The sequence below is a fragment of the Apteryx rowi genome, unplaced genomic scaffold (assembly GCF_003343035.1).
Source record: "Apteryx rowi isolate R43461 unplaced genomic scaffold, aptRow1 scaffold_452, whole genome shotgun sequence".
Classification (NCBI taxonomy): domain Eukaryota; kingdom Metazoa; phylum Chordata; class Aves; order Apterygiformes; family Apterygidae; genus Apteryx; species Apteryx rowi.
The window spans coordinates 215216-238192 of record NW_020450708.1 but is presented as its reverse complement, the minus strand read 5'-3'; the positions used below and the strand labels follow the sequence as shown (position 1 = coordinate 238192).

The window sequence follows — 22977 nt, the reverse complement described above, 5'->3', positions numbered from 1 at the left end:
TTAAATTATTTTCAATGAGACAAAGCAATGGTCACCTCTGTCTGCCTACCAAGTCCTTTTCTTATGAATCATGACCACCAAAAGCCAAATTCACATCTGCATGACTTGCAAAGTAAAAAGATAAATCTTTTTTCAACATGTCTTTAAGAATTTACATCACCAACAGTTTAAAATCATGAAATGCTGATGCTCTGACTATATTTCATGTCCTTAATGTTGCACCATTTCCCAGTTCACAGTTTATCCATGTATTAGCATGCCAATTGTACACGTCAGTCAACGTCACCTTGAGAAAATTGTCAAAAACAGAGGAAGAAGAACAAGAGGAGGTTTAGCACTAAGGCCTAGGACACCACCACATTCTCTTGCATTTTCCTAAAGACAAAAACAAAGGAAAATAAAGACAAACCATTACTCTCAATTATGATATATGAATGTTTATCAAAGTACACAGGCAGGAGAAGATTCATACAAAGAACAAAAAACATAAAATAAAGACAGGAAGCACCACAGGTACACATCTTTGTTTGAACAAATTTAGATTGCAAACTGAAGGTGAACAGGGTCGATCAGCATTACACAACCCCCTCCTCCTCGTGCTTTAGGTCTCATTCTCCACTGTGTTACAACACCAAAGGCACTAAAAGAAGTTATTCTGGAGTAAAATTTTGTCTTTAAGAACACATGCCGTACAAGCTACTGTAATCATGTCCTGGACTCTAACAGGTCTCCTTGGCACTATACAAATAAGAGTGCTATGTAGAACACGGAGTGTTTAACACACCCTGTGTAGTGATCCCTCCCGAGCAAAGCTATGTGTAAACATAATGACCACAGTATGACAGTCGAGATACTGAAGCTAGTTACTGCTTCAGGAACTAAGTTTTGCCCCTATCCTATGGACATCTCTCTTGTCTGCAGCAAAGAAATAAATATTAGTTTCGCAATTCCTTGGTATGTTACATTGGCCTCATCCTATAGGCTATGTTCTGTGGGGTCTCTTTCTCCTCTCTCTCATTTCAATTTTGACAAATGGATCTTTTCCAGTGAAAAAAAGCATTACAGCACAAAGTTCCTGACCATCTCTAATGAGGAATCTTGTGGCCAGTGCCAGAGCAAGCTGTCCAATGCCCCTGGCCGCCGGTCTGTGCTCACGTCCTACCACGCTCTCTTGTATGACACAAAACCGCCTACAAAAGCAGCAAGACAAAACATTGTCTGCAGGCATACTAGAAGAGATTTGCAGCACTTACAAGCTCGCTTGCTCCCCTTACTACTGTGTTCTAAGTGTTCAAAATATGTCCTGATCTTTCGAAGATAGCTTTCCTATTTTTTTTTTTTTAAATCTAGCTACTAGCATCCAAAAGGAAAAAAAAAAAAAGTAGATAGAAACTTACTTCAGGGTGAAATCCATGACAAGATTCTGGGCGTCTTCTAATCTTCTGAGATTTTAAGCGTTCACATTTAAGGGATTCATTATGTACGAGGTAGTTAAGGAGAGATCTCCTGAGCATTACATTTAAATGTACTGAGTCCATCTGAGTGCTTTGAAATGAAGATACAGCATATCTTTCAGCACCTTCCTTTTCCCACTCCTTCAAAAACCCAAGGTGTTGTGTGTTGTCAACACGAGAAAAGGAAGGTAATTCTAGTGCTTACTTCCCAGTGATCTTTACTTTAGACCATCTCATTTGCACTTACACTGCTAACCTGGCCTTTCAATAACAAGTCTGCAATAAAAACACACTCCAGGCTACTTTTGATAAATTCCAATTTATGCAAGGAAATAAATCCTGAATTACTGTACAGCGTAGAATAAAAAGTGCTGCAACTAGAAGTCAAGTGCTATGTGTACTTTGCCACACACTACATTTTTACATTTTTTGAAAGCAGGATTCTGAAACATTTTCAATGCCCCAGTCCAGCCCTAAAATATAAAGATGTTTATATTGTAGGAAGTTCCAATGTTAGGAGCTCCATTTTCAGAACGAATTTACTTACTTAGGGCCCAGTTTGAAGGGCTTTAACTATCCAAAGATGGGCATAGTGACATTATGGTACTTAAAGATGCATATAATTGTGTTTACTTAATTTGTATTGGCTGTTCTAAATACCTAAAAATGTGAGGTGCCCTTGTAAATAAGTAAGAATGCATTCTCAGCTGGCTCAATTTCAAACAGCAAAGCCATCTATAATGGCTGATGAATGTACCCTTTGAATTCTTGAGTCGCGTGAGGTAAGTTTTTATATGTATTTGATATTTGCATCTTAAGTCTCTTTCTGGCAATTTTGCCAAAAAAAAGGATATACCTTATCTCTATAGGTGCCATGGTAATTGGTGGAACAGAATCACAGAAGCATTCATTGTCTACTACCACCATGAAGAGATTGCTGCTTGGGATTTGCTGGATAACAAAAGACCTGCAAATTAAAGAGAGAACAATTAATGGTGATATTTACTGTATTTCTCAGCAACAGACTTTGTTATGCTTGTTCAAACATGTCAACAATACCCGTGTTATATTCACAAACCTCACTGACTCTATATGTCATACTATACGTCTACAACTTGCAGAAGTGGAGAGTATTGGGCAGTGCTCCCTCAGTTCATAAAATATGGGTGTCCATTTCGAGATGTCCATGATGCTGAAAAGTACACAGGTGTAGCAGCATACCGCTGACACGCTAAAGCCTCTCACCTGGAACTGGGACTCAGGTGAATTTTTTTTTTATTTCAGTACTGAATCTTTGCTCCGTAATGAACACCTAGCTACATAATTATGATCTGGAATTTTTAAGTAAACATGAAACAGATCTGAAAAATAATGAAGGTTCTTTCACAGCCAGATACTGCTAACTCCTGGTCCCCAACTTTTGCCTCTAAATCACATTAGGGGCTTTATTCACCCTAGATCTTGCATGAAACAACATGAACTACTGGAAAAGATCTCAGCTTTCATCTGGCCTCTTGAGAGTCATTATATTACTGAGCCAACAAAACAGAGATTAGGCCTTGAAATCTTCCTGAGTGAGGAGATTTATTTTTGAATAATGACGATTATATGGTACTAATATGGTGATAACTGCACCACATTTAAATTAAGACAAAGTAGGCAACCCAGAAGGAGACGGACGAATAAAGTCATTGCTCACAAGAAGGACAGCACCCGAGGGAGACGAGGGAATGAACCCGCAGGCACAATCCAAAGAACCTCACAATTTCAGTGAAGTGGACTCTTAAGCACAAGCCAGAGGGAAAAAGCGGGTGAAGCTAGAGCCAGACAGACACTATTTAGCCCTTTCTTTGAAATTCAGGACACAACAGAAACAAAGGCTTTACGGCTCAGACACAATCCTTGATAATTTTTTAAGACTTTATGTCAGAATTTATACATATCGACCAAATATCTGCAATAGAGAATATCACTGAAATCCGACACTTCCAGGAATGAGGTGTTTCTACCAGCGTACCACATGGAAATGTACAGAACGTTAAGTGAGGGTTTGAGCACCAATAAGATGTGGAGAGAAAAATATTTTCCCTCAGACATCTTTATTTAAAATACATATTGTCTTACTAAAATAACTCCCTGCTTTTTCCAAAAATCACAGAAGATGAAATAGTGGAGGGGGTGGGGAATATTTGAACCTGGCTTATGAAAAAAAATAATTGGAAAACCTGCTGTAAAAATGTTGCCAACGGAAAGATTAAACACTTTTCAGTACTTTTTAAACTTACTGGACCTCCATTAAAATTACACTTAGAGTGTTCTGCAATATGTTAGCTTTATGTTTATACATGAAATATACATTTATGGCATAATGTAAAAGGCTGAACTTTATAAATGTACCTACAAACAGCTGGAGCATGTAGCAAGACTGACATCATTGTAATGGAGCATCTGTGGCTTTGTGGATTTGTGTGTGGGAGAAATGGGGCCAATAAAAGGAAGGCGGGAAAATCTTTAACAGAGAATAACATCAAAATTGTACTGCATGAATTTCGCCCCCAAAAAAAGTTATGAAAAAAATCAAACCCTGAAGGACAGAAAAAAACTATTTCATTTTATTCTCAGAAATTGGCACAAGGTGGATGTTATGCGTTCTGAAACTTATATTTATTGTATCTTTAAAACTAGCCCAGAAAAGGACCCGAAAGACAAAAAGTGTTGACACAATTACTGGCTGCTAAATGATTCATTCGTCTTTTCGGGGAGCGGGGAGCAACGACTCTTCTCTCATACCTGCGGTCTGCGCGACCGAAAGCCCTCGTGTGCCAGGCCCTTTGGCAGCCCCCAGGGGAACGCCGAAGCCTGTGAGAAAGCAGGCGCCCGATAACCAGGCTTAAAGGCGACATTTCATGAAAGGTGGACACGTGTGCCATTTAATTCCTTTCTTTACCGACCTCTCCGGTATGGCATACAGGCTGTGCACTGCCGGATATTGCTTCCCCAAAGAAGAGAGAAAGAAAAGGATTTGGGAGCTTCTCCTCTCATGTCACCCAGCTGGGATGAAAAAAGAAAGCGCTTTAACCCAGAAGAAAGTTTTCACTGAAGAGCCACGATGCTGCGTAGATGCCTACCTGGCTTCTTCGACTGTACAGTCAGCAGCTACAGAGGTCAGTAGGAATAAGGTGCTCTAGGAAACATTGCTAGACCCGATAATTTGGGGTATTCTCTACGTGCCTGGACTTACGGAAATTATGAAGTAAAGGAACTGCAAGGAGCAATATATTCAGTTAAAAGTTTCAAAAAACCTTTCTATGTTTCTAACTATATGATAAACATCTACCAATTACAATGGTTCAGTTTACCAAAAAGTGAATATTCCTACAAATCTACAGTCTGTCTGTCTATCTACTATAGATGTTTCTAAGGTGCCTAGCCTTGTGGTAATTGCCATAGGACACGGGACTGTCATCTAAGGGCCATAAAAAGACAAAACTTTGGCTCACTGCAGCAGTATTTTCCAGAGACATAGTAATATATTGACAGATACCTTACAAAATGGAACAACTAGCTTCTCACCCACCATATTAGGGGTAAACTCAATAGAAAATGTTATCTGCCACAAGCAGTAAATGAATGTAAAACAGACTTTTAGAAAATTAGCAAAACAGTTAAGAATTTAATAGGAAAACTTAAATTTATTTATTTTATTTAACCCTTTTTTTATAGTCCCTTTTTCATAGCCCTTTTTTTCCTTCAAAAAAAGTTTTCGCTTTACAGTTCTCAGACCTAATCTTGAAATTAAGTTGTAAAGCCAAGTGCATGCCTCCACCAGTCATTGACTTGGGAGGTCACAGGCAAAGGATTGAGATGTCATCAAGTGAAGGCAAAGGATTGAGGACAGAGATTGAGTTGAGCAAAAAAATGGGGAAAATTTTATGTCCAATTTAGTTTTCTTTTCTAGTAGTAGAACGTACACAAGCAAATTATACTTCCTTCAGCTGCTGTAATTTAAGATCATTTCACAGACAGTAGGTATTCTTACCCTCACTGGATCAACTGCAAACATGTTTCTGCCAATCACCGAGCACTACAGTTGCTCCGTGGCTAGTTGGATAACACACACGGCACTGCTTCCATGCCCAAACTGGAAAAAGTACACCACTATCCCAGCAGCAGGGCTTCTGTTTGGGTTTAAAATTCAGTTTCCATGGTGGCACGCACATGCATCCTTCAAATTCATTTTGAGTGAACGTTCAGGTCAGCAAGTCTCAGCAACTGAACATTCACAAAAGATTAAAGGTGCACAAAAACAGTCAGAACAAAGTCTTTTAAATATTGAAATATTCAACCAAAACATTCCGTTGCATTCGCCAAGACTTAGCTGTGCGGGAGGAAAACTTGTAGCAAAACAGCTTCCATGGCTGCAGTGGGAAATAAGAAAGTTGCTGACAAAGTAATGAAAACGGTCTTGTCTTTTAAGTAAGCTCCACTGTGAGTCAATAAAGTTTATATTACAATAAGCATTTCTGAACCACCTGCTGGCTTCGGCTGTCATTAGTGTCACCGGCAATATGGAAGCAACTATCAGTGATAGTGTTTTTATTGAACTCTATTATCGGTTTAACAATCAAAAGAAAGCCTCTGTTTAATCTTGTATGTTTAATATTTATGGAGAATGTTTCATGTTTAAAGGGTAAAACTCTTTTTAAGTCAAGTAATGTAAATCTTTTGATTTGAACCTTTTCCTTTACAGCAATATCATCATCATCATTTGATAGTGATAGCACAGAGAGAGCCTTGCATACTTCTCCATATATAAAACGTAATAAACTGCTGTGGTTCCTGCTATATTGAAGCCACATTGAGTCAATAGGAACCTTATTAATAATTTCTGCTCCATCTTTCATCCATTCCTCAACCGGTTTGGTTTATTTAAAGTGCAGGTCCAAAGGCTCAGAACAGACTTGAGCACAAACTGCCTCTTCACTTTGCTTTTCAAAGAGAAGGTGAGGAAGGAAGAAATTTAACACTTGAAGGGAGTAGAGAGAGAAGAGGAAAGAAAATCTAGTCATGTCAAACTATTTTGTTAGTCAGGAGAAAATTAGAAAAGAGAGGAAACCTGCAAGAAAATCTGTGCTTTGAGTCACAGGATTAGACAACAGCGTTCTCATATTGCACACCCTTTATCTGCTCCTTTCTAGCCTATTTCTGTACCAGCCCATATTAAACATTTGGACTAATTCCATACAAATAGGTTTGAAATAAACAGTTTCATGTTTTATTTGAAAATAGTAAAAAATTGCTCAAAAATGCAAATATTTAGTAAACTATTCCTTGAAAATTAACTTTTCATTGTGGAATGAGACAGGAAAAAAGTCAGAATTCAAGTACAGCTGCATTCATAATTATATTTGCTAAAGCGGTGCTTATGAAGGCATGATAATAAAGCACACTTTTAACAAGTGAGTTATTGCATTCGCTAAGGTTTCAACAGCCCATGTGTCTGGTGGCCAAATTGCTCTTCCCGCAGAGAACCAGTTCCTTCTAATTTCTTAGAATAGCACAGAATCTGGCAGGTATCATAACAGGACTGTAATGCACATCTTGGCGGGCAGTCACACCAGCGACCTTCACGCGCGTAACTCAGGTGCCTCACCGGCTGCAGCTCTGAGCAGGGCGCATGCAGAGGTGCAGGCTGCTCGAGGACACCTCGGAGCAGGAGCCTGGCTTAGGTGGGCTGAGTCACCCTCTGCAGGAGCCTGTCTTTCTCTCTGCTTAACGGCTGTATAGTGGCCGTGCAGAGGAAAGCATCCTAAACTGGGCTAACCGCAGTGCCTAAAGCTAAGTGCAGACTACACCACCTGTTCTAAAAGTCTAGTTTCAAGACTTCTAGACATTTAAACCTGAAATTTTAACTTTTGAATCGCTTCCTTTTGCTTGTATATAGCAAAGTTTTCATACAGTTATATTATATTCTATATTATTACATTATATTATAACAAAAATAATTCCTTCCACAAACTATGGTTTAAAAGAAACTCATTTCAGGCTTGTCAACTCTTTCTTTGGGAGTAAGATTACTTGCTCCTGTAGGGAGGATGGTTAGCATATAGCCTCGGAGCAGTACAGGAGCAGGGAGGGAGCTGGCACTGCCCTTGCTGCACCCTCCTCTCTCTGCACCGACTGCTTCTCTCTCTTCCCTTCATCTTCCGGCTTCCCAACTTCTGGGTGACCAAGAGTCGATGAAGCACTGTCAAGGACATGGACGGGCCTCCCTGGAAAGGGGGAAAGGGGCAGGGAAGGAAGGAAGTTGCTAGCTACGGCGAGAGGAGTTTGGCTCTGTTGGGGGCCTCTGCAGCCTGTCCCCGCGGGGATTATGGATCATCTCCCACGCTGATGAGAACGGCACAGCGGCAGCACGGCAGAGCTAGACCCTTTTTTCATCCTGGCAGCTCTAGCCATGAGCCTGTCATACGGCCTGAAGTAAGAAGACAAGTTTATCGGACAACTTAAATATCACACACTTCTGTAAGTCCCTTATTTCCATTAGCGCTTAATGCAGGTTAGTGCTTCACTGCAACTACCTGAGTCACAAGGGGCAAAATCAGTACACACAGGGCTCAGTGTGGTGCCTCTGAAATGCTTCCGGCTTCAGATTTTCTTTCCGAACACAGCTGGATCCACAACAGACAAAGCTGAGGTAATTCAATTCCAAACATGCAAGAGATGTGTCTTATCCAGCTAAGCTAACTTAACCTTTAAGCTCCTTACTCTCTGTTGTTTAACTACAACATCTCTTATCAAAGGAAATCAATATTACCGTTAAGCAACTTATTCTTTGTATTTCCACGCAGGAGAGCTAATCCATTTCGCTGTCCCTTGGTATTAATTTTGGACAGGACGCAAACTGAATGCACAGACCTGAGGTTTCCCTGCTTCGTAAGAAGCCAGTCACATGGCCACAGGCATACCCCACTCCGTTTTACGGAAACATGTTGAATGCAGCATATTTTCATGGCACTGAGAGTGGGCCAGACAGCTGTAGGAGGATAGTGTCATATCACACCACTGAGACCGGGGATGCCAAACGCCATCATTGCTTGGTCACCTGCACAAAACAGTTTTCCCTTCCCTGGCTTACAACCACGCTGCCGCCAGCTGGTGGCCAGTAACAGGACTCCTTTCAACCACAACGAACGGTAACAGACCTCCAAACAGCATTCAGCATTGTCTGATCTTCAGATCCATTTTCCCCTCCTTTTTTTCAGGCAACAAAGGCTACAAAGTGTTTGGGGGCACAAAATGAAGGACAAGCGATGAGGAACTCTGAAAGTACTTCTAGGATAAGCCTGCACCTGAGGAGCTAAAAATTTGGAGGAAGTGCCTTCCCCTTCTCTGGCAGACTAGAGGATATTTCTATGTAATTTGGGGAGGACTTGTGTATGGCACCAGCATTAAAACCAACTCAACTTATTTTAAAACTCTGTTGAGCATTTCTAGTTAAAAATCAGCTCTTGTTTTGCGACAGAAATACTGCACTCTTGTGCATTGTTTTAAACCACACACTCTCAGGAGTAAGAATTACTGATCTGTATGGGGTATTTTACAAGCAACTGATACGTTTTTAAATTTTACAAAAATATGCTTCCATTATATCTGTGCTAATAATGGCACATGCTAAGCAGTAGAGTATGTGCTCACAATGAACACATGGCTTAGGTGGGATTTTAATCCTAGAAACTTTTAAATGACTATTCAGATTAATATTAAATTTCATATTTGTGAGCTTTAACAACCTGATTCAAGGAAAAAAAACCCACAGATGTGTACTCTTCTTTTTTTTCTGTAATGACTGTAGGAACTCTTTTACATTATTACTGCTACAGTGATGACTGTGAGACTGGGACTCAAATTATTAGAATAATATCCCATTGTGGTGTTAGCATATGTCTCTGCTGCACATATACAGTCATATCAATCATTATTTTTAGAAGGCAATAAACTCCACTTTTTAGCTGCCAGTTGTTTTGCCCACACAGAAGAATCCTACTGATAAAAGCAACAGTACTATCACTGAAATAGCATTATTTACAAAGCATGAAAGAATTTCACTGTGATTAGCTGGAACTGAAAAAACTAAGGGCGATATTTTCAAATTGGCAACCTAATTTCAACTGCAAAGACTTCAAAAATTAGCCAGAATTTCCACGGTACTGAACACAGATAACCCTCACTGAGAACTTTGACACTTGAACATCTGTGTAAATTCAGCCGTTTCCTTCCAGGCCCTTCAGTGCGTTTTTTGAGTGCAAACCTGAATTAACCAAGTTTGAACATTTTGGGTTAAGATTAGTCGTTACTTTGGGATTATATTTCATATCTGTCAGTTTTGATCGTTCCTATTTTTTAAAGAAAAAAAGAAACATACCAGCATCAGGATACAGTAAATGGAAAATGTTGTGCACTCTGCACTCAAATATGTGTTACTCACATAACTGTTGGTTGCGAATGTTCAGTCCTAATGGTCCGGAACAAACTTCACCCATTCAACTGAAGTGCAGATATCCGCTGTGCCGTTTCCCCACTCCTATCATGTGCTTTCCAGGCTGCTGGCTACATTTCCAACCCACATTTCTCTCACTTATCACATTTTTTAAATGAATGAATGAAATGTTTATATCACAGTCATAAATTGGTCTACTTGGGCTTTTTTTCAAATAAATGAGGATAGAGAATGGAATATCTTTAACGCAATTTGTAAAAATAACACATATGCCAATAACAACATTTTTGAGAGCTGGAGCAGTTAAAGTCTACGAAAAAAGCAGCTAGTGGTTCTCTCATACTAAAGGGACAGATAAGCTCTCGGCCTCAGGCTTGCGACCTGACCCCGCACGGCAGGAGTCCGCTACCACGTACAGCCTCACCGACTTGGGCACAGCTCTGCCTCGGTGCAAACATACCTGCTCAAAGCAGAGGGCAGAGGGAAGGATTTAAACGAGCGGCATCCTCTGCGCCGCTCCTGAGCGCGCGGAAGGCCTGATACCCCCGGCAGGGCTGCGGCGGCGCCGCCGACCGCTTCGCTTCGCATAGGAAACCCCAGAAGTGCCTTTACTCCTTCCTTATCTACCAGGGAACGCTTTCTCTCAAATAACCGTGGCTCGGAGAAAAGTACTTTACCACCTGCATATTAGAAATGTTACACGGCGTCCAAAAGCTTTGAGTATACAGAATTTGGGATGAAAAAAGTACTTTGTGTATTGAGGAATTTATCAGCCTTCGTAAGCTTTGCCATTCGGTCGCCCACCCTTACGAGGACAGGAGGTAACGGAGAGTTTCGGACCACTAGCTTTGAAGTGGACTGCAAAAGTTCTGCAAAGAAGCCAAGCTCAGTAATGCCACAAACGTTAAATATCAGCCAAGGTTCATTCCCCGAAAGAGGCCTGAGCTCGCTCCTGCGCGCCCAGCGTAGCCGGGTCCCCGCAGGCAGAGCGCCTATCTGATTACGTGACAAGCCGCTTTGCAGCACAGCACGCTGCTTTGTGACAGAGGGCGACGGAGGAAGCACAGCAATTGGCACAAAACAGATCAAATCAGAGGTCTTTGCACAGAAAATTATTTTGCAAGTGTAAACAATAACCTGCCAAAATGGCATGAGAGTCATTTGCCAGTGTAGTTATATGAGACAGTAATTTAGACTGCAGTATAAAGATTAGACAGCTACAAATACACAAATGGTGCTTCTTCGGTTTAGTTTAGTCTTATCTTGACAAATCTGTACCTGTTTTTTAATATTACTGATCAGTATAACTATGCCAACAACACTATGATGACGACAGGATTGCATAGTTTCTCAGTTATTTTAAAGAAAAACAATGCAACACTTGTAGAGATTTCTGGAAATTCTTTTGGGCAGAGACTTTTTTGTTCAGCAACTGTGAAAATGGGATTCTAGGCATTATGTATAGACTATAATGATAGCAATGATAGATAAAAAATAAATACCATTTTTTCACAGGTATTTAAGTATTTGTTCATAGATCACTTCCACCTCTATTCCACAGACGCGAGAAATCCTGATTCTGTAATTTAGTAGGACTACAACCATCTGCAGACTACGACGTTGATCAGAGCCGGCCATTCTTCATTAGCAACTAGGGTGGCACAATAAAAACAGATCTGAAAAGCCAAACAGTTGGTCCCGAAGATCCAGTGACCACCCTGGTCACACTTTGGGGTGTTTCTCTGACTAGCTCTTGTCTGGCCCCCTGAACTGAATAACCTTTAGTGGTAAGAGTACATTCAACTTTTGATTTAATTCCATCCAAAAGGAATCCAGCTAGCATGCTGCAAGATTGCTTTGCAAAGCAAACCAAGGTATAAAAAGCAGAGGTGATCAGGAGATTCACATCAAAAGCATCATAAATGTTAGAAGTAAAATGCTCAGCTGATGTGTCCACAGAGTGTTTTACAATGTCATCAACTTATTTGTGTAAATACAAACCTCAGCAATGATTGAGAAGACCACATCTGAAATAATTAAGTATACCGCATGTCATCATCTCCATAGCCAGTCAAAATTCTGTTTTAAGTAATATATAAATTTTCTCTATATGGCACTCAAATTTCTTAAGAGTCGTATTGTTTTTCCAAGTTAAAGGCTATTAAATATCTATTAAACTCTCAAATCCTTTATAAAGAGAAGTGCTAAATGTGCAGATGCTAAAGTCCTATTTGCATTGTTTTTCATCAATTAGACTATACTTTAATATGAATATATTATAAACTGAAATGAACTTCCTTGCATTAACAATTCTTCACAAGTGTGCCTGGCTTTAAAAATTCACTGCCATGTTTTCCAATTTTAATAAGTTTTCCTATTCCACGACATCTTTGATATGTATATTACCACTCAGCTGAATATTTTATGACATTCATACAACATTTTAAATCTCCTGTCATTACAAAGCATCCTTTCACTTTGTCAGCTACTATCTATCATTTGGTTAATATTTATTGCTGCCTGTTTAAAATGTAATATTATGTTAACTTTTAAGTAGTGGTATATTTACATTTTATAGCACTACCGAGCTGAACTGTGCACAGCGAATGGGTGGAAATCACCACCTTCCCATGCATAGTTTCTCTATTTACACTTCTCAAACAGTTCAGCTCTGGGCTATTTGGGAGACATGAGCAGGGAAGCAGGGAGTTAAAGACAGTCCATTGCACGCTACTTGTCAGGAAAGAAAGAAAAAAAAGAAAAAAAAGACACCGTGAAAGCTATGAAAACATTAATGGACCGGGTTGCCAGGAAGCCAGACGCATGCATCTCCTAGGCCTTCGAGCACTTACAGGCACACCGCATGGTCAGTGCTGTGAGGTCTTCTAATGAAAGAGTTGCACACATCTGCAAGAAGGGACCACTGCACATTTCCTCATCTTTCTCTTCCTTCTATAGAAACCCCTGTCTGAATCCCATCTCTTCCTTCTACAGCATCTTCCTTTCTCATTTGACATATATAATACAAAAGCAAAAAGGCCCACTCTCACAAATGTGTTCTGCACAAGGTTTTGTTGAGATTTAATTAGGACAGAGTAGACATGGACTTTGCTGCAGCAGAAATAGGTTAAGTCTGCTCCTAGACTGCGGGTACTGTAGTGAGTTTCCAAGCAACTTCTCCTTTTGAAGCATAGTTCGATACCTCCAGCCTATCTAACCAGATAGTCTTTTTTTCCTCCTCTGTTATATATGTGCAGATTATGTATGAAAATAAAAATTTGCACATACAGAATCTTAGCTCAGAAGAATAAGAAATTCACTACTTTAGATAAAATTATTTCTTCAGAGACAGCCACTCAAAGAAACTCACTCCAGAACTAAAAAAGAGAAAAGCAAACTTAGACATGGGCACTACAAATACATTTAGTAATATGTATGGTATTAAGCCTCTAAGGTATAGGGGGAAAGAGCATACATGATTTACACTGAGTTAAAAGCAGTTTCCTTAATATTATTTTATTTTCCACCAAGACAATCTCATTACAATGTTTTTCATGTCCCTGCCTAGGTAAATAATATAAGAGATAGGGCACGTTCCATGTTGTAAATTTGTAGCCTTCAGGGTACTATTGGCGACTAAGCACATTCCAGTAAGACTTCTTTCCCTCACTTGAAAAAAAACAATTAAGCAAAGACCACCTTCCCTGCAATTAAAAATGCCTTTTGAAAAAGATTATTATGGTCGTAATTTTTTTGACTTTTAATATACTTGTCATTCTTTGATCTATAGTGATTCTTTGATTTTCTAGCTTTATGACCCTTGCAATGCCAAGCAAATGGAGAGAGAGAGAATCTGAATTATAAAACACAGATTTTCATGGCTTTGTCAACTAAGTAAACAAACTCCAATACAAGATACACATAGGGGATAAAAAGATGTCCTGCCAAGGTTTAGATGTCTTTTGGCAAGTTTTGACATAACTGGAAACTGAAAATAATAATGGAAAACTATTTTCAATGTGAGGTGGTATTCTTTGTATAAGTAGCTACAATGCTCCTGAACCCGGCACTCTAGGAAGGTTCCAAAGCAACAAAGGAATGCTGGAATTCTTTTGCTATTAAAAACAAAACGAAACAAAACAAAAACCACACTTGAATACTGTCCAAAGGATTGTTAAACTAATGACTGGTGGGAGACCTGCCTGGTAACCTATGTATGTGTTGCCCTATTACTTCATATATCTATGTTCTTAAACAAAAATAGTAACTTACAGTGTTTCCTGAACTGGCCATTCAAAATATAACTTTATCTAAGGGTAGAGATAAAATTACGCATATAGTGACTACACTGCACCTGCCTAACAAACTCTATATCACTGTTGCCTTTGGAGTACAGAAGAAGTTACTTCAGCATACAACTGGAGAAACTTGGGTAGCACATGGTATAGGAATTTATAATAGTGTAAAGACCTTTAACAAATGGTTCTAGCAGTTTAGATTATGTACTTTGATACTTTTTAAATGGAAAGTATAAGAGGAGGATTATTTGGGGGTTTTGTAGATTTTTTGGTTTTGGCTATGATAAATTTCTACCAATATTGATGTTGCTCAAAAAGTAAACACTCTCTAATGCACATAAGTATTCTGCAAGTCTGGAAGATTTGATTTTCAAAGCAGAGGCGCCATAAGAATATATGGACTCTAATGGTAACTGTGATTCTGACTCCTTGAGACCTCAACAACTAACTACTGATATATGCAAAATGCTGAGTTTCTTCTAGAAGATGCTGCTTGACTTCAATGCACATCTAAGTAAAGCTCCCGAAGATTAAGATCTGTTCAACATTGCCAAGATCAGCAGTGAGCAGTGTGACTATAGCACACCTGTGGCTCAATATGGGCACAGGTCAAAACCATTTATGTGCGTGGTATCACATATGTACTTGGCATGGTTGCTGAAAAAGCAACCACGTAAAAATATACAGTCTAAACATAAAGTATGGCAAAATACAGAGAACATTTGCTTTTCCTCAGGGTCCTATAAGATGGATACAGTAAAATGAATACAACCCACGATGTCTTCTAGAAGACTGACTATAATTTACTGCCCAAACTACTCCAGAAAATCTACAGGGATATTCTGATATATGTACATAGAGCTCCAAATGAGAAGAAATTGGCCCTTGATGCTTTGCTTGTTTTATATGGCAAGCTGATTTGTTTAAAAGTAAACTAACTACATCTGAAAAGGCAAGTGATTATTTATTTCATGGGAAATTAAACTGCATATTTATTTACAAATTTTAAACACAATCAAGTACAGCAGTTTGACAAACTTCTACTGAGCAACAAATGCAGAAACATTTTAGCAAGTAATGGTATGTCTCAAGATTAAGTGGTTTTTAAAACCATCACCATATTAATGCCTATACAGATTGCACTGTTCCTGACACTAATATACTCATGCCCTGAACAGTCTGAATCTAATTTGCATTGTTATTTATCTGTTACTGCCAAATAAGCACATTAGTGGACAAGTCTTAAATTTGCCATTATAAATCCACGTGAAGGGTTCAGTGTCATCCTGAACTATAATTCCATTGCCATTTACCTCTTTTTATTGACAAAGAAGAGTACACAACACCCAGCCTCTAAGAAAGCAAGAGAAGACATCTGGTTTATAGATGATCTTCCCAGTTAGATAGTTGTCCACTTTGCTCATGGCCGGAAAATAGTGGTACTTTCTAATGCTGCAATAGGCCAAACAGATAATACACTGGACAGTGTTTAATCAACATAAGCAATTCCTATCAATTTAACAGGTAATTGTACATGTGATATACAACAAAGTAAAGGGAACACTTACATTTCATCTTGCGTAATTAAAACATATGCCTAAGTCTTTCCCTGATTTAGAATGATTGTAGCTACATTCTTCCTCGCTTCCCTAGCGAGACTACAGCTTTCTGATATTTACATTTCACTTTATTTTGTGTCTTAAGGCTGGGCACAAAGAATTAACCGAGAACAAAACAGTTTCTTCAGGTTTTTGCTGTTGACCTTATGGACCCATGAGTGCTGTAATTAAAACAGAAGGGGGCTTTTTGCCTTTCGGGTCACTGGAAGTAAAGCCAGACTTTTGATCTGAATCCAAATCCAGTATGTCATCATATATGAACAGGAGAGGTTAAAAGGGCAGCTTTTTAAATATTTGACTATGCAACTGCTGCCCCATTTGTATACCCACAGTTTCTACAGCTGTGTGCGCAAAATTTGGCAACTATGCATTCAAATGGTTCCCTGCAACTTTGAAAATTCAAAATATATACTTAATATTTCAGTAATAACCAGATGAGTAAGTCCAGTGCCTACAGAAAAAGATATATACCCACCTTCATAGGAGTCTGAGTTAATGCCTAATCTAAATGTATTTTCCTAAGTGAAGTTAAAAATGTACTAGAAAAAGTCAGGCAACTTTCTCTGATCTAATATTATATCAACCATTGTTCTTCCTAACTTATAACAACTTTGTGTTTCTACAGATGCTTTCCTTAACAGAAATCTTGATGCTTTTTAAGCATCAGCAATTAAACTTTGCAATGAAAGTAGCAGCAGAAGGCAAAAACTGGTAATGTAACCAGTGAGAAGTGCCGAAGAATTTTGGTTGACACACTTACTCACATTAAAATTTGACTAACGCATTGGCGCAATAGCTCGTAAAACCTGCAAACAGCAATGAGATGCTTATTTAGCCAAAGACTCCAAGTTAATGCCTAATCAAAAACACATCTCCAAGCAGCAGAATGCCTTTAAAACCCATAACCAAGTGCCTTTGGCATTAGTGTCGTTCTGACCCAACAGACAGAGTGACACTCAACATTGATAGGAAACTATTTCTCTTAAGTAATTAACTATTTCCAATACTGAAGCTGCCATGGAATATTTAACAGTCTATCATCCGAGTTTTCAAAGGCAGTTTTTTCTTTTTTTTTTTCTTTGCTAAAAAAAGGGATAGCTTACTGGAAAATATGAAAGCATTTCATATTTAAAAAAAACAGTTTTTCTGTCTTGTTGACAGTACTTCGAAAATGTGGGTTTACTTGTTTTTGATTCCTGTTTAAATAACACATTAATTTAATAATCGCTGGGATATTGAATGACAAAAAATTATGGGGTGGGATAGCCAAACCCTGACCCTAATGACATTCTTATGTTAATTCTTATTTTCTTTTAGGCTCCTGCTTTCTTAATAAAACCTATATTTTTGAAAATCATTTTTAAACATTGCAAATTATCCCAAAGTAGCATTTATTTTTCGTTAGTAAGAGATAAGTTTACATATACAAAATATATTCTATATGTCTGTATACATTTAGTGCTTAACTTCAAGTCCACTTCAGTTGATAGCTGCCCTTCCATTGATTGAATAAGTTTTCAGAGGTAGCTGAAAAGGTAAGTCAACTATTTATAAAGTAATTAGCATGTAGTCCTTTCTACTGACTGTGATTTATTTGTGAAGATACTTTGATTTAAATCCAAGCACCTATCATTAAAAATTACGATTGGAAACTTTTATAAGAACAAGGCTTAGTTTTCATAGCTGCAGTCGGTCACTGTTTCCTTTGGATTCAGCACTGTGAAGTGCTGAGTATTCCTATCAGTAACAGCACCTCCAGCCCCGAACAGGACTGAGCCTTTGACCTTGCTGATCTTGACTGTGACTTTGTTAGCACTAACACAGTATTTGTGCTCCAAAACGTCTTATCTAAGTAACATTATATGGTTTGTATTAATATCAGCCATCATTTTTACTTCTACTGTGAGACTGCTTTTAATCCCCCTTTTCAGACAAGGGCTCTACAGTGCCCAACACTGTATGGAAGACAGACAGTGACTTGAATGAGTAACCTGTATCACAAAATTTCTTGCAGCACAGTATTTGTACCATTTGTGTTTGCAAACATATTCACAGTATATTGACTTTTCCAGAGTGTCCTTGAAAAGAAATGCTAAATTTGACATATTAGAGTGAATATACAGCTAAATATTTACAAATACCTTTTTCCATTTGTAATCCAGATTTACACATATGTATCATAAACAGATTTGTTTATAACATGTTTCAACAAATATCGGAGGGCATCAAAAATAACCCTACTAATTCAAAGGGATTGAGCTGAGCCCATAGCATGCAACAAGCAATGTTTAACCATTAACCTTCGAAAACAGCACCGGTTAAAGACTCTCACTGCACATGTGGTTGAACCCTAATTTTGAATGATTGAGACCATCATTCTTAAATTACAAGTATTAAGCAATACACTTGCTTGTAAAAATATTTATTGGTACTGAGGCCATGAAACAAAAAACTGGGTCATAAGATGTAGGTCTACAAAGGACTTTGGGTCAAATTCCTTAGCTGTTCTGCGGGAAAGTGTCCTGGGTTATAACAAAAATATTTGGAATCCAGTGCAGTCTGCAATCTTAGATGCAATTTGTAGATTGTTAATGACAGTGGGTAAATGGTATAATGAAGAACTTTCCCATGAGAATCGAAGAGTTCTTCTGGATTATTTCTTTAGGTTTTGCCATTGCTTGTGGAGAAAAATAATGGGTGCCTTGAGATCAGTTTGTAACTTACAGGGCTTTCTTTTATTTTTTTGTTCCACTGTGGAACACAAAATGTTTTTCTATGAAAAAGATCTTAGCGCATTATTTTTGAAATACTATAATTTTCACTAAATTCAGTTTCCAACTCACTGCTGTCCAAGCATTGCAGAATTGTGTTATTTTTGAAAGTTATTTCCTTTGACCTGAAGTTACCTAAGAAGACAGACTGAAATCTGCATTCCTTTGAGAAAACCTGGTCCTGTTAAATTAATCTTCTTTTCATGGAATCATGTCTGTTTGGAATATTTAAACACAAGAGATTTATGATAATTTCTTATACAACTTCTCAGTATAATCATAAAACAAGGCTGTTTGAATTCTACAAAGCTGGCGTCAAGCATCCATAGCAGTGTAACACACATTGTATTTGATACATCAAGTGGAAAAGTCATGGCTTGATTTTGTTGAGTCTGTGCCTTTCAGGCAGTGGGACCTATTGTTGCACTTAAAGTGTTCCCTAGGATTGGTTTACGAAGCACTTGGGTACTTCTAGCTCACAAAGCCATATAAAAACAACACTTCATACTAGACAACAATTATTTCCTTATAATTAAAAGTTGGTCCGAAGGAAACTAAAAGTGAATATTAGCACTTAAAATGCATCTCCAGTGTACTTACTCATATTTCCTGTTTAAAATAATGAAGATGTTGAAAAGAAAGTTTAGGAGCAAGTACAGAAGCATATCTATTCACTTCAAAGGCAGGCAGTTTTCACCTTTATTTGCTAATTTTGCACATTGATTTCTTCTGGAAGGGGAGAGTTGTCACAACTTTTGTTTGACTTAAGTAATTCTTCTTGACATTTATAATGATAGATAAAGCCCTGCTGTAAATATTAATCTCCTTTGTGATGATGAGCTCTCAGCACAAAGAAAATCCAATTGAGAGACACATACTAAAGTACAGAAATTTGCATAAACTATATTCGTGTTCAAAACCTACGCAATTCTTCAGTTACAGGATACCATTACAACAGTAAAACACCACTGCACATAGGCACTAAAAGCAGAGAGGAGACATTTTCATTTGGAAGGAGGAAAACTAGACTGAATTCATTCCCTTCTTTTAACCCTATGAGGGACAACTTCCCAGTGGCAACGGCAGAACTGACGAGGTTATAGCACTGACATGGTAATTTGTTGTTATTAACGCAGCTTCCCAGCACTGAAAGGCTGGAGGATAGACTTAATCCTCTCCCACTCTTTCAGCCTAACAGTTCGGAGCAGGAAACACTGCTTGGCATGCAAGTCAGACAGCAGAGCTCACCGTACCGAAGGGAACTTCGAACCTATCCAGCAGGGTTTCCCCTGGGTACAGGAGAGATAGCAGCACTAACCCTTTTTTTGTATCTAAATCTTTACAGAATTTCCCCTTCCAATGCTGCCTGCACCCAGAAGACTTAAAACATTCACTATTCTTCGGAATTAGCAGAAGCCTTCTACTGGTTTTAGATTTTTTTTTTTTTGTAGAAAATAATATGCACTGCTTTAATTTAAGAATATCAAACTTCAGATGACCCCTGCAATAAGAGAAATGACACCCTGACAGAGGTCATTGTCTAAGACAGAACGTAACAGACTCGTACATTCTTCAGCATAAACTTGAATAATTCAGTTTTACTGCTTTGTCACAAACAGTTGTATAAAAAATTGAAAGGGCTTACTTGAAACAGTCATCGCAAGCAATATTCCCCGTGGTCTCCTTTATAGTGCGTTCGGAAACAAAAGCTGGATATTCAGTATCACAGGGCTCTAGGGTTTGTTTCAACCTCTGCGCTATAGGCACAGGAAAAAATATCTTGATGTTAACATGGGAAGAACAGCATACAAAACTCTGAACAACACAATATGCTGTATTACAGAGCTCACAGAGAACAGAAATGTTACTCAGCTTCTGCCACCCTGTGAGATTTCCTAGGCAGTGCATAACACTTCATATTTCAATTAAAAAAAAAAAAGTTCATCCATGGAATGAAATTTTGTAAGACATAACCATTAAAGTAGTTATTCATGTTTTAGCCTTTGCCAATCTAGTTTACACTTACGCACAAGATTTTATTCTTTCTCTGTGGATTCAAGCCGGACTTACTTCAGTGCTGCTGTGCATCACTAACTCATTAAGTATGGGTGTTTACATTTATTTGCTAACTAAATTGTGGTATATTTTGCTGAAGCCAGAATACTTTTTTGGATTATGGCTTGGCATCTTTGCAGTGTTTCAGCACTTAAAATAAACTCTGTGGGTAGGGGGCAGAAGTGTTACCTTGCCCATAAATAATGCTTGTCATCTGCTTCCCTAAATAGTAATAATAAAGACTTTATAACACTCTTTCTATGAAACCCTGGCACTGTAACGGTGCAAGGGAAAAGAACATGACACTACTTGCACCTTAAAGATGGGGAAATTGAGGCACAAGGAAGCAATGTGACTGGTTCAAGGTCAAACTGCAGGACAGCAATGGAGCTGGGAGGTGACTCTCAGGCTGAACTACCTATTGGGCAGTGTCTCTCCCTCGTTCCATTTCTTTTTCCTCCCCACCCCTTCATTTTTCCTCAACACAGAGATACGCTTGCACATCAGCACAAATGTTAAGCCTATCTTAAACTAATTGCTAAGTGAGAAAACAAGACTGAGTATGACAAAAATAGATTGCACTAAACAGGCTCTTGGACTCCACAGATCTTCCATTCAGGACAGTCTGTTTTAGAAGCAGCGGTGCATCTATTGCGCGGTGCCAGGGGAATGACAAAAACTGCATTTGCAATCAGACAGTAGGCTATGCATTCCTGAACTGTCTGAATTTTTTTATATATAATTCAAAGACAAATATTCCCCCATGTGCACTGAACTCAAGGAAGGTACTAAAGTTGGTCAGAAAAGTTTTGTTGTGTCTGACATGTTTCCACTGTGGTCACGCCCTATTTAACAACTAGGCATTTTCTTAAAACTTGTCTGACTAGCTCTATTGCACCTTCTCCCTTTCTCTTCTCTTCTCCTCATCTGTTGCCAAGAATGACTGAAATTTATCTCATCTGTAATTTTGGGGTCTACCCTCACTTGTATCAACATATGGTCCGTGTAACAAAGAGGCTGCCAGAGATTCAAGGGTCTCAGGTTTCCAGCACCTCCTTAGAGCCTAGAAGATTACTGGGTTGCCCAAGGCTTAGGAAGCCAGTTTCTCCTCTCTCATTTACAAATGTGATTGAGATCACAAGACTTGTGCAGGAGTATTTTTCCTACCAGGGTTTGTAAATTGGCAAGTACGCAGGGAAGTTCTAGTCTCTTCAGCAATGCTTGCTGCCCTATTACTGTCACAATTTGAGCAGGAAGAAATTTCCCCATTAGAGAAACTGAAAAACCTTCTGAGCTTTAATAGACATTGTTAAGAAAAGTGAAAAAAACCTGCGAGTTCATTCATTTTAATTTCATGAGGTGTAGTCATGATTATTACCACTTTTAGTGGCAATGTAGCATCGACATAAGAGCACACCTAAGCATGTGCTTCTCTTTGGCTGAAATCTGTATGTGAATTGTCTCTTGCTTTTGCCTTGCTAATACCTGAGGATTTCCAAACAACCATCACTTGCCACCTGATCACATTTGAACTGTGCAAGCAGTACCACAAAAGTGACGCTACTCCAGTGAGCATGATGAGGGAGTATTTTCAATGTTCTTGCTCATCAAGGGAATGGAGCAATGAATTGTGTAGTTAAAACCTCACTTTCAACTAAAACGTGAATGGAAATCACTCAGTCACACTGTCTATCAAAGTGATGTAACGATAATGTTTTGTCTTTAAGAAAAGAAGAGGTTGCAAGTTAACAATGCCCGTCTTCCATAGTTAGTACGTGCCTAAAAACTAAACAAATGATTACTTCCATGACACAAAGACAGATGCTGTCTTTAAAGGACATTTTCCCAAACTTATATTGCAAGTGCCATTGGATGTCTCATGTCAACAAATATTAAAACATATTTGTACCGTACACTTGAAAAAGCGTCGCAAGTTCCCCGTTCCCAACCCTGGCTGCTCTGCACGGTTTCACAAAGGCAGAGCATAGGAAGACTGCCATAGTTATCCGGCGTTCCTCTTCAGGAGTAGGGAATGGTATTGCATTTCCTGGGGCTGGCACAGCAAACCCTACCACCCTTCATAGCCACCAGTATAAGAAGTATTTTTCATCGTGGTTAGAGGCATCACTGAAGAGTTAGTCTTGGTTTTTAGAAGACCCATCTGGCCTCCGCTGACTACAGCAGCCCTAAAGGCAGACGCTGCCTGGCTGGTTCTTACGAAGCTCCTTCAGTGCATGCGCCTCCCACCTGCACACGGCTCACAGCTGATGGGGCAGAAGA

General features: G+C 38.8%; 1 protein-coding gene across 1 annotated transcript in view; it reads right to left on the bottom strand.

Annotated features, from left to right (window-relative positions):
* Nucleotides 1-282: 282 nt before the first annotated feature.
* Nucleotides 283-22977, bottom strand: part of LOC112971748 (voltage-dependent calcium channel subunit alpha-2/delta-3) — a 187307-nt gene continuing 164612 nt past the window's right edge. Inside the window, exons 25-28 of the mRNA XM_026077430.1 lie at nt 20288-20399; nt 2309-2421; nt 1398-1480; nt 283-375 (exon numbers count right to left, since the gene is read on the bottom strand). Of these exons, the coding sequence (XP_025933215.1) occupies nt 283-375; nt 1398-1480; nt 2309-2421; nt 20288-20399 (401 nt within the window). The remainder of the gene's footprint in view (nt 376-1397; nt 1481-2308; nt 2422-20287; nt 20400-22977) is intronic.